The sequence below is a fragment of the Myotis yumanensis genome, unplaced genomic scaffold, assembly GCF_028538775.1.
Source record: "Myotis yumanensis isolate MYYU_CA2020_CCGP unplaced genomic scaffold, mMyoYum1.0.hap1 SCAF_21, whole genome shotgun sequence".
Taxonomy (NCBI): Eukaryota; Metazoa; Chordata; class Mammalia; order Chiroptera; family Vespertilionidae; genus Myotis; species Myotis yumanensis.
Window position 1 is genome coordinate 3,646,919 of NW_027223772.1, and position 12,596 is coordinate 3,659,514.

Genomic DNA, 12,596 nt, shown 5'->3' on the forward strand with positions numbered 1-12,596 from the left:
ATCCAACTGGGTCTCCTTTTGCCTTGTAGTAGGGGTTCTGATTAATATAGCATGAAACCATAAATGATGTATATATACATCTGACTTTGTTAGTAGTTGCTTCAACCTTTTAGTTTTCAAATAAAGTTTTAAAAAGTTTGCATTGCCCTGGCCAGTGTTCTCAGGGCATCGGCCCACACACCAAGGGGTCATGGGTTCGATTCCCAGTCAAGGGTGTGTACCTGGTTTGCAGGTTTGATCCCCAACCCCAGTAGGGGAGTTTGTGAGAGGCAATCAATTGATGTGTTTCTTTCACATCCACGTTTCTCTCCTTTTCTCTCTCTCTCTCTTTTTCCCTTTTCCTCTTTCTTCCTCCCTTCCACTCTCTCTAAAAATTAATGGAAAAAATATCCTTGGGCGAGGATTAAAAGAAAAGAAGGTTTCAATAATTAATTCTAAATTCAAAGGCAGCCTTAGATACTGGGTAAGGTGCAGTTATGTTCTGACTAGATATTAATGGTGGCCTTGTAATCCAACAACTTCCTCGAGGGCATTGTATTTATTCATTTTAATAAGTTTTTAAGGCTATGATTTACAAAAGTTACATTGAATAATCATGTCTCAAAGTTAACTAAATAAAATCAGTTAACAGTTATTTGACTTCTCTCTGAAAATCCTCATTGTTTCGTGTTGCTGAGTTACCAGTTTCTGTGACAATCTGGAATAAAATAGGAAAAAATCTTCACAATACACATAGACTTTTGACCAATTCTAGATGGATTTCTTTGCTCTCAAATCTTTACCTAGTCTTTGTAAATGACATAAAAAATAATATAATCCCATAACAAAATGTTTGTTAGAATAAAGTATCATTACTTTTTTTTTAATTGCTAGGGGATGTCATTTTATCATGTTATGTATTTGCTAGACTTCACCCATATATTAGTTTTATTTTATTGATGGATCAGGTAATTTTGTTATATGGGTTTTAAATATATTCAGGTTTAATGTATACTGTCTTATATTAGTTGGGGAAGGAATTGTTACTATTTTTGCTAACTAGAAGTAATGAGAAAACACTATGTTGAAAATTGTTACATGGTCATTTTGGCTACAAACTGCATGATAATTAAAGCACAGCATTATGGGCAAGTGTCATGCTACTTTTCAGAAGAGCCCAAACCCATCCTGATTTCTCCTTTCTCAGAGGAAGTGCCAACCATTGAATATTTACTTAATTTTTGCTTTTTTAAATGTTGCATCTGTATGAGAAAGGTAAAGTAGTAGAAAAAGCATTGTTGCCTTGGGTAAAGAAGACAACAAATAGATAATAGTAGCCTATATTCTCAATAAATGATATCATCATTTTAAATAAAAATCCTTTTACCTCAAGGTTTACTTATAACATATAGCTGAGTAATTTTTAAAAATATATATATTTTATTGATTTTTTACAGAGAGGAAGGGAGAGGGATAAAGAGTTAGAAACATCGATGAGAGAGAAACATCGATCAGCTGCCTCCTGCACACTCCCTACTGGGGATGTGCCCACAACCGAGGTACATGCCCTTGACCGGAATCAAACCTGGGACCCTTGAGTCCGCAGGCAGATGCTCTATTCACTGAGCCAAACCGGTTAGGGCAGTAATTTATTTTTAATAAGGTAATTGTTGACTAAGAAAGTTTTTATTCTCACCATAAATTAATACTTGAGTGTTTACATAGCTCATATTGAAGGTCCCTCAAATTAAATGTTTCTTGGTCCACTGAAATCAGGTCCTTACTTACTCTTCACTATTTTACGTTAAATTCTATATAAAACGGTGTTATTACTTTACGACATGACAAAATCTTTTATGGAATAGGAGCACAAAATAAGTGATCAGTCTTCTATGTAGAATTCCTGAGCCTTTTGAAATTGAGTTGGTTCTCAGCTTTACCCAACACTGGCTTGTGTTTAGGCTTTCTACCATTTGTCCATCTGCTACCAGCTTCCAAAAATTTATTACTATTGTTTCCTTTTCTATTTTCCTCATTGCTGGAGTTTTACCTTTAAAAATCCTTTATTCTATAGTTTTAGCGGTATTTAACAGAAGGGAGGAAGTGGGATGGAAATTAGATGTGCATATTCAACTTGCCATCTTTATCAGAAAATTACTGCTTATAACTTCACTTACCCAGAATTTCACTTCATTTTGTGTGTGTCTGTGTTTCTGTGTATGTGTTTTGCCTGAAATGAATTATTTCCTTGTGCTTTCATTAACTGTGCAATTAGCTTCAGCATATAGGAGGTTACCTCTTCCTGCATTTTAAAAACTTTTCTTTAATTAATTGTTACAGATTCCAATTAATTTTCTTTTTTAAAATTTTGTGCTCTTCATATATGAATCTGGTATGTGCTTAATGTGAAAAAATTTAAGCAGTACAAAAAGTATATAAAGTAAAAAGTTTTCTCCTTTCTCCTCAAACTCATTCTGGTCTTCAGAGGTAATCATTTTTTACAGTTTGATGGTTATCTTTTTAGACTTTTTCTATAAATCTGCAAGCATATATATATATTTAAAAGTAATACTATATAGTTCTTCTAAGCTTGAGTTTTTTCATTTAATTATATGTAATGTACATTCTTCCATATGGGGATGAATATACTTCCTTCTAAAAAGTATAGCATCATGGCTTTAAAGCCAGATGAAAAATGGTGCCTAGCACATAGTAAGCACTTGCAACAAGTATCAGCTGCTGTCATTGTTGTTATTGTTGTTAAGTAGTATTTGCTATATCCATATTGATACGTAGGTTGTTTCTCATTTTTCACTACTAAGTGCAATGCTGCAGTAAATAGCCTTGCTGCATACATGTTTGTTAACTTGTCTATTTCTAATGGGTAAATAAGATCTACAAATTGCCGGTTTAAAAATAGTCACAGGAATATCAAGTACAGCATCAGGAATATAGTTAATATTACTTTAATAACTGTGTATGTCTTATCAGAATGTTTACTTCTTAATTATATAAATATCTAATCACTGGATTATATATCTGAAACAAATATAATGTTATATGTCAACTAAGTGAAATATTTAATAGAATGTTACTTATGTTCACAATTTTTATTGCTTTTCCAAATTTATTTCCAAAAAAGTTGTACCATTTTATACAATCAACAGCAGTATGTGAAAGTGCTTCCTTACCAATGCTAGTTGTTATAAATTGCTTACTTTTTTGTCAGTCAAGATAATATACACTTTTCTGACAATTCCCTGTTCTCAAAGGCCTGAATTTGTGGTACTGCCATGATCCACAAGGTGGGGCTAATTTTCTGAATATCTACATACACAGGCAAGGTTTGATGAATAGTTAATACAATATAGTCACATACATTCCCAAGAAGGATTTTTGGGAGTTTTTACTTACTACAAATTATTCCTTCATTTTTAAAGTACAGTATCTTCCCAAAGTTTGATTAAATTGTAAAATTGACTACCATGTGATTCTTAATACAACATATCACAAATATCTAAATATCTAACTGCTACAATGTGATAAATATGTATCATAATAGAAGTATACATAAAATGCTATAAGATCATTCAGTTACTATCCTAAACTCTGAGTGAACTCATTTGCAGTTTATTCCATAATTTATATGTTTCTTTCAAGAGTTGTAAAAATATAAAACATAACACTTAGAATATTTCTTTATGCTCAGAGTTTTAAGACCCAGGTTAGAAGCTTTGGTTCTTTGGTTATTTTAGGTAAAATGGAATTTATTAAAACGGAATAACTTTATTGTAGAGCACAGGTTCTGCAACCAGAATGCCAAATGTGGACTGCGCTATTTTACTGGCTGATTTTGGAATTGCTACTTGACCTTTACATATCTTAGTTTCCTCGTCTTTACAATTGAGATAAAAACAGTAGCTAAATTGCTCTTAGGGTTGCTGTGAGAATTAGATGAATGGGGTGTGTGTGTGTGTGTGTGTGTGTGTGTGTGTGTGTGTGTGAGACTCAGAATAACTTTCCTGGTGATTTTCCCAAAACATGTTTTGGAAAGTATTTTCCCATTAACAAAGTTTTCCCCAGGATATACAAAATGATCTAATTTCAGTGTGGTTTATCTTCTGGTATCTGAGATTTCAAATGGCATATATTCATTGCTATTCTAGTTTCTAAATATACATTTAATGAAGAAAAATGGATCATTGCTTATTGTGTAAGTTGGAGATTAGTTAAACTACACTTTATGTCTTTTATTAGAATGGTGCTATTATCTCCAGACCAAATATATCAGCACCATCTGAAACTTATTAGAAATAAAAATGATTGATCTCCACCCCAGGCCTACTAAATGTGAAACCCTAGGGATAGGGCTTAGCAGTTTGTGTTTCAACAAAACCTTCCGATGGTTCTAATGCAGGCTGAATTTTGATAATCACTGCTTTAGGCAGTAACTAAAACGTTATGCTATGTTTAGTACGTGCCAAGGACTCCTCATTATGCCATTACTCTGTTGAAACTACTTCTACATAGTCCTTTTTTTTTCTTTAAAATTTTGACGGTTTTAGCAGTAATTGAACTTTTACATACTTAGATAATTGCACATTTTTAAAGTGGTTCCAGTGTGTAGAAATAGAATTATCAGATCTTGTCTGTTTAAGCTGTAAAGAAAATGTCCTTGATTAAATTTAAAACATTTGTAGAGAATGTATGATTGGTCAGTTGGGTTAAACCTAAAGGCAAAAGTTACTTTAAAACAATAAATTTACATGTACTAATTTTAACATACCAGTTTAATAGTAGTTGATAAGCTAGTTTAGTATATACTGCTTTAATGATGTGTCAAAAGTTGGTGGGAGAGAGAGACCAGGTAAAAAGGTGGAATTTCATAGGACCTCAATACTAATTAAAATTGAAGTAGGAATGGAGGAGGAGGAAGTGTCCTGGCTTGCTAAAATATATGAAAATGTTAGAGGGGTTTCAACTAAGAGCTCAGTATGAATTAATGTGATTTAGCCTCCAAAAGAGCTGAAATCCTAGACTGCATTAACAAAAAGATGAATATGTAGACTATGGGAAGTGATAGTTTTCTTAGAATCCTAAGTTTCTTAGCATCGATTTTAAAAGCAATAAAGAAGAACTGGAACTCGCTGAGTAGAATGAACAGAATAATAAAGAGAATGAAACCATGCTACATAGGAACATTCAAAGCGACTTAACTTGCCTCAGAAGGACCCCAAGTGCTGGAAAGAAAAGAACCTGGATGTGTAAAAGTCTTTCAGAGCTTATTCTTTTTTTTTTTTAAAAAAAATGTTTTTATTGATTTCAGAGAGAGGAAGGGAGAGAGATAGAAACATCAATGATTAGAGAGAATCATCTGTAGGCTGCCTTCTGCACACCCTCTACTGGAGATCAAGCCCACCACTGGGGCATGTGCCCTGACTGGGAATCGAACCTTGACCTCCTGGTTCATGGATCTACGCTCAACCACTGAGCCACGCCAGCCGGGTGGGGGTTTATTCTTGCCCCACCTCTCTAATTTTATTTGCTTCCTGCTACCCTTTCACCTCCAAAATCAGTGGGCCTCCCAAGTTGGGGATTTCAAGGCCAGGGGAATCACTAGCATGTGCCCTGTTGGATATTGATCAAGAGAGAAGTTTGGGGTAGCTACCTGTTCTGGAAAATGACAATCAGACCTTTTATAGGCTCAGAACTACTTAGAGCAGCAGTCACCAACCTTCTGGACATCACGGACCACCAGTCCGCGGACCACCGGTTGGCGACCGCTGTTAGTGTATAACAGTAAAGGTAGCACTCTAAGCCCTGAGTTAAGAAAACATAATCTGATGGAAGAAAAGTAAAGAATCAGATGAGCGTACTGATGGTGAAGACGAAGGTGGTGTGGTATTCAGCCCCTTGGCAAGAGGATTACATCTCCCTGACTCCACTGGCTGGCTAGCAGAGAGTACAAAGAACAATATTGTCTTTTCTGCAATATCCCAACTCTTTTATAATAGTCCATTCTCATTTTTTTCTTTCCTCCCTCAAAGGGGGAAAAAAGCCTGTATTTATAGAGTAAATTTTGAGTTATTTGTCTTAGTAGTTTATGCATTTCTTTTTAAAGAATTTTTATTGATTTCACAGAGGAAGGGAAAGGGGGAGAGAGAGAAAGAAACATCAATGATGAGAGAGAATCATTGATCAGCTGCCTCCTGCATGGTGACCCTCACTGGGGATTGAACCCACAACCTGGGCATGTGCCCGACTGGGAATTGAACCATGACCTCCTGGTCCATAGGTTGACACTCAACCACTGAACCACACCAACTATGGAGTATATACATTTCTTGAAGGAATATATAGTTGCCATATTATTTTGTACATAATTTATATTGTATTTTAATTTTTTATTTTGGAACACCTAATAAATTATACACCCTTCTAGCATAGACTGGTAGCTATGTTGTTGTTTTTGGTATCTGTAGCACCTGTTACAGTATCTGGCACTAGTAGGAACTCAGTAAATTTGGAATATGTTATGTGCAACCATGATCACATCAAGTGCTCAGAACTTGAGGATAGCTCTGAAATGACCCTGTGTCCTTTTCCTCTCCTTTGGTTTCCTTGTTCTTGGTTTTACTACATTAGACCCTTTGCTTGCCTGCTTTCCACCTCCAGTAGGATATACTGATCAGCTTCCTGGTTCTATGATCTTGTCCTCTCCTGTGATTGCAAATCTAAGGACACATTTGATAGCTCCCCTACCTTAGGACTGCCCATATGAGCCCCTCACACATTAATCCTCCAACTGAGAAATCGTAAAATAGTGAAGTTCACTAGTGCCCTGAACTCTTTTCTTAACAACAGTGATATGGAAGGAGGTTTTCTGAAGCTTGGGAATCTGCTAAGACGTACGGGAGCTCTGTCCTATCTCACCCAGCTGGCAGCTGTATAGCTGGAGACGCTGAGCAGATGTGTCTTCCAGCTCAATTTGATGGCGACTAGGAGCATGGATTTGAGGGGAGCATAAGGGAGGAATTCCCTTGACTTGGATGATAAGCATATGGTGAAGGACTTCCAAATGTATTAGGGAATACAGAGGGGTGCAGACTGTGAGTTTAATTATGGCTGTACTAGTATTGGGATGTCCTGAAAGGCACCTAGATGAGTATACCTAGAAAACAATTGGATAAAACAATCTGAAAATTAGGGGGAAAGCCACAGTTGAGAGTTCTTAAACCTCAAGAATCGGTGGGATTTCCTTGGGTGTAATATAACATTACAAGTCAGTTAATAGCAGAACTCAAAATGTAAATGAAGAAAAAAGAGAACACCATGAAGGGAAGACAGAGAAGGAATTATCTAAGCGTAAGAAAACCCAGAAAAGCGGCCCCAACAAAACAGATAAGGGAAAAAATTGGATGGATCAATAGTGTCAAATATTGCAGAATAAGATAAGAGTTGAAAACTGCTCCTTGCATATGATAATTAAAGAATAATATAATGTTATTGAGAACAATTTCATTGGAATGGCAGGAGGCGACGCTTCACTGTGATGGCTTGAGATCTTATAGCAACATGAGGAACTGGAAACGTGTAGGAGATTCTCTTAACTTTAGAAGAGGAAAGATATGATGAGTTAAATTCCTGTAAAGCCGAGGTTGCAGGCCTCCTCCTAATCCCTTAATGCCTGACTCATCTCTCAAGAGTGCAGCTTCTCAGACAGCCTCAACAAGGAACCAGCACTCAGAAACCTAGGCCATGACAGGTTCAGCAGATACTAACTTTTCTGCTACTTCTCAGCTGTTTTATAACATTTACATGCACATCACCCTCCTCTGAGGGTATTTATTCCAGATTATATGTGCTACACACGCCACTTCTCTCTGTTTCCCACTCAAAATGCATTGCCATAAGGTAAATGAATGATGACATTTTTATAGGTCTAATCTTAATTCATCTTTAAAAAACGTAATCATTTACAAAGGTTGTCATTGGTAACAAATGTTCTCTTTTTCCTTCCCCTCACAGCTAGTCATGCTCTGAGACCATTGCTGATCTATAGAACTGAGTAGTAGTTCAGTAAAGTCATTAGTGCATTCGAAGCCTTAGCCTGAGTGAACCCAGCGTTCCCTGTTGGTCCTGGTGTCCCCTAGCTAGGAATTCATGACCACTGGGTATGCACTGTCCTTAGTACTGTTTGGGGGGCCTTAACAAGATTTTCTGTGTATCAGAATGAGCCTGGGTAAAATATTTTCTGACCAGAAAGAAAAAAAGCTGTTTGCTCACCCAGGTCTCTGGCTGCCTTCAGCTTTGTGTACTTTTAACTCACTTCCCACCAAGCAAGTCTGTGTACAAGTGGAAATCCTGCCTCCATGAAATTAGCAGCTCTACCCGATTATGTTCCTCTGCTCCCTCACTTCATTACTACTGTAGCCAGTACTGAGAAGAACTGTATGTGCTATAGGAAGTTAGATGGAGCACCACTAACCATCTGGGTTTTAGTCTCTGAGTCTCTGGGCTCCCCCATTTTCTTTGAAGTCTTCTTCCTAAAGTCCTTCTAGATGCTGGCTTCTTATCAGGAACCCCCTTAGCCTTTTATCCCCTCCTTCTTTGCTTGGCATCATCTAATAAGCTTCCTTAGTCTCTCCAGAATGAAGCAAACACAAACTTATTCTGCTTACTGTCCCCGGGGCCCTGGGGACACAGGGCTGCAGCTGTCTCACTAGCCCAAGAAAATACCATGTGCCTCCAGCTCAGTTTTGGTTACACTGGAAATCCTGTTTGTATAAAGTAATTATAATCCATCTCTGCTGATGAGCCTTTTCTGCAGCCTGTGTCAGATTTCATCCAGCTGCCTGGTCCTCGGATTTTTGCCCTTTTGAACATGTCTCTTACATATATTAAATGAAACATGTCCAAAACTGCTATAAGCAACGTCTTCAACTTGCTTCTTCTCCTTTTAATTAATAATGCCACCATGTCCTGTAGTTACTCAAGGAGAAACCTGGGAGTCATATTTGACTCCTCCCTGTTTAACCCTCACCAAAATCCTTTGTCTGGCTCTTAAATGTCTCAAATACTTACCACCTTACATCCTAATTTGCCACCACTCTACTCCAGGCAACCTTCACCTGTCACCCACATTACTGTAACAAGCTCCTAGCTAGTCTTATAACCTCCATCTCACTTCTGTTATATTCTCCAGATCAGAAATCTTTTTTCAGAAATGCAAACAGACCATTTTATTCCCCTGCTTAAAATTTTTTGGTAATTTTACCATTGTTCTTAGAAGGAAGTCCAAACTTTTATAATATGTGTCTTACAAGATTTCTCATAACCTGCCTCATGTTTGTGCCACCTTTCACTTACCTTCTCTGCCTAAGCCATATTACTCTTTCAGTGTCACAGCCATCCTTACCTTCATATTTCTGTACTTGTAATGCTTTGACTTTGAAATTAATCTTCTGTTCTTTGACGAGGTAACTCTTATTCATTTATTCCTTATTATGCAGCCTAATTACTACTTCTTTAGAGAAAATTTCCCTGAGCTCCTCAACTAAATTAGTTGTCCTTGTATGCTTCTATAATACCCTTTATTTTTCATACCATAGCACTTAGTACATTTTAATTACTTGTTAAGTACCTAGACTTTAAGCTCTGTCGGGAGGTAGCCCACTATCTTGCTTGCCGATGTGAGCTATTCAGAGGTGGAATGAACTGTCGTTGGAGCTTATGTTTCCGTTGCCAGGAGTGTTCATGTGTAGGCTGGATAGCTCAAAGTTGGGACTGAAATAGAGAACCATGGGAAAGCCTTTAAGTCCTTTCCAAATAGTCAAACATACAAATATAGTGGTTTTAAAAGATGCTGTAAGTCAATGTATAAGAATTACACCTAATTGGAAGTACTGAATATTCAATGAATAATCACATATGGAGTACCTAAGAGATGTTTCTAATTTAGAATATTGTATCTGGAATTTTTGAAATTAATATTATATTTTGTATCTCTCATAGGTGAAATGAATCAGAAGTACAAGGAACTAAAAAAAAGGGAGGAAACTATGGATGGTAAGTGGTAATCTTATAGATATGAAAATATTATATTTTCAGGTAACTATTCATTTATACCAAATCAGAGATCTCATTTGGGAAGGAATAATGGCTAATAAATGTAGAAGTGTGGACATTCAAAGTATTTGCCTTGAAGAATTATATAAATATCTAGCATATGGGATAGGTAGAGAATTCTAAGAAAGTTTGTATGTGTGTAAGTGTATGTATTAATGTATGTTAGAGACAGATTTTAAATCTAGTATTTATTTATAGTCTATACTAGGGGCCCAGTGCATGAATTCATGCACCTCGAAAGGAACTCTTGGCTGCAAGGCTGCAGTGGGCAAAGGGGCAGGTCTTGGCCCATCCTCCGAGCCTCTGCCCAGCCCCTCCTGCTGTGGCCCCTGGTGCCCTGTCTGCTGGCAGCCCTGCTTCCACTGTCTCTGCTCCCACGCGCTGACAGTGCCAGCCCCGCTCGCACCCGCTGATGGTGTGGAGCAATTGGGGCTGGCGCCAGCAGTGGGTGCGAGCAGGGCTAACACCATCAGCAGGTGGGAGCGGCGGCTACTGCCTCGATCGCCCCTCAGGAGCAGGCGGAGGTGGAGAAGCCCTCAGGGGTGATCAACGCCGGCAGTGGTGTGAGCGGTGGCTCTGGCGCTGGCAGCAGGTGCGAGTGGGGCCGGTGCCAGCAGCAGATGTGAGCCCCAGGCAGGATTGTGGCACGCGGGAGCAAAGAACTTTCAGTAACCACCAGAGGCTCACCCAGATAACAGCGACTGGCGCCCTGCCTTGGTATGGTGCCCCGGCTCACCTGCTCCATCCTGCCGCAGCCGACGCCCACCGTGTACCACGTGCGTCCCTGGTGGTCAGTGCATGTCATAGCGACCAGTTGTTCAGTTGTTCCACCATTCGGTCTATTTGCATATTATATATAGATAACCTATAGACCACTTACTGCTTGAATATTGAATATTCTCTTTTATATGCTTCACTATGTTCACCTTTAATAACTTCACCTTTTTTAGCTTTTGTAATATTTATTTATTGTTACTTAGTTCTATCACATTTAGTAGCCTTTAGTTGTAGCTTCTCTTCACTTTAAAAAAATCTTAATTTTGTAGATTGATTTTCACTTAAACTAATATTGTGCATTTAAAAAGTTTCAAAATTGATATAAATTATCTATTCCTAGTTTTCTTCTTAAAGTGTCGTTTTGCTAGACCTATAAAATACGAAGTTTTATAGGCCTGGTGTCAATAGTTACCTTTAAAGAAGCATACTATAAAGCAGTAATTGCCAACTTTGATTTAACAATATCCCAAGATTTCCTTAAAATATTGGCAAGTATCAAAATTAATTCATTGTTTTTTTTTATTGTTTAAAGTATTAAATATGTCTCCTTTTTCTTTTCTTTTTTTTTTTTTTAAATATATTTTATTGATTTTTCACAGAGAGGAAGGGAGAGGGATAGAGAGCCAGAAACATCAATGAGAGAGAAACATTGATCAGCTGCCTCCTGCACACCCCCCACAGGGGATGTGCCCGCAACCAAGGTACATGCCCTTGACCGGAATCGAACCCGGGACCCTTGAGTCTGCAGGCCGACGCTCTATCCACTGAGCCAAACTGGTTCTGGCATCTCCTTTTTCTTGATTGACCCCTCCCACCCTTGGCCACTCCCACCCCCCAGGACAAGCTCCTACCACCCCAGTGTCCATGTCCATTGGTTATGCTAATATGCATGCATACAAGTCCTTTGGTTGATCTCTTACTCCCCCCCTCGCCACCCACCCACCCACTGCCTTCTCTCTGAGGTTGGATGGTCTGTTCAGTGTTTCTTTGTCTCTGGATCTATTTTTGTTCATCAGTATATGTTGTTCATTATATCCTACCATATGAGTGAGATCATGTGATATTTACCTTTCTCTGAGTGACTTATTTTGCTTAGCATAATGCTCTCCAGGTCCATCTATGCTGTTGCAAATGGTAAAAGTTTCTTCTTTTTTATAGCAGCGTAGTAGTATTCGATTGCGTAGATGTATCAGTTTTTTAATCCACTCATCTGCTGATGGGCACTTAGGCTGTTTCTAAATCTTAGCTATTGTAAATTGTGCTGCTATGAACATAGGATGCATATATCCTTTCTGATTGGTGTTTCTAGTTTCTTGGGATATATTCCCAGAAGTGGCATTACTGGGTTGAATGGGAGGTCCATTTTTAATTTTTTGAGGAAACTCCAGACTGTTCTCCACAGTGGCTGCACCAGTCTGCATTCCCACCAGCAGTGCAGGAGGGTTCCTTTTTCTCCGCATCCTCTCCAGCACTTGTCGTTTGGTGATTTGTTGATGATAGCCATTCTGACAGGTCTGAGATGGTACCTCATTGTTGTTTTGATTTGCATCTCTCAGATGATTAGTGACTTTGAGCATGTCTTCATATGACTCTCAGCCATCTGTAGGTCCTCTTTCGAAAAGATTCTATTTAGGTCCTTTGCCCATTTTTTGATTGGGTTGTTATCTTCCTTTTGTTAAGTTGTATGAGTTCCCCGTAAATTTTGGAGATTA

At 38.1% G+C, this 12,596-nt stretch overlaps 1 protein-coding gene across 4 annotated transcripts in view; it reads left to right on the top strand.

Annotated features, from left to right (window-relative positions):
• The window catches only part of IFT74 (intraflagellar transport 74), an 87,165-nt gene that overhangs the window by 47,992 nt on the left and 26,577 nt on the right, over positions 1–12,596 (top strand). For all 4 annotated transcript variants that reach the window (XM_070401006.1, XM_070401007.1, XM_070401008.1 and 1 more), the window contains one exon: positions 9,994–10,047. In XM_070401006.1, coding sequence (XP_070257107.1) covers positions 9,994–10,047 — 54 coding nt within the window. The remainder of the gene's footprint in view (positions 1–9,993; positions 10,048–12,596) is intronic.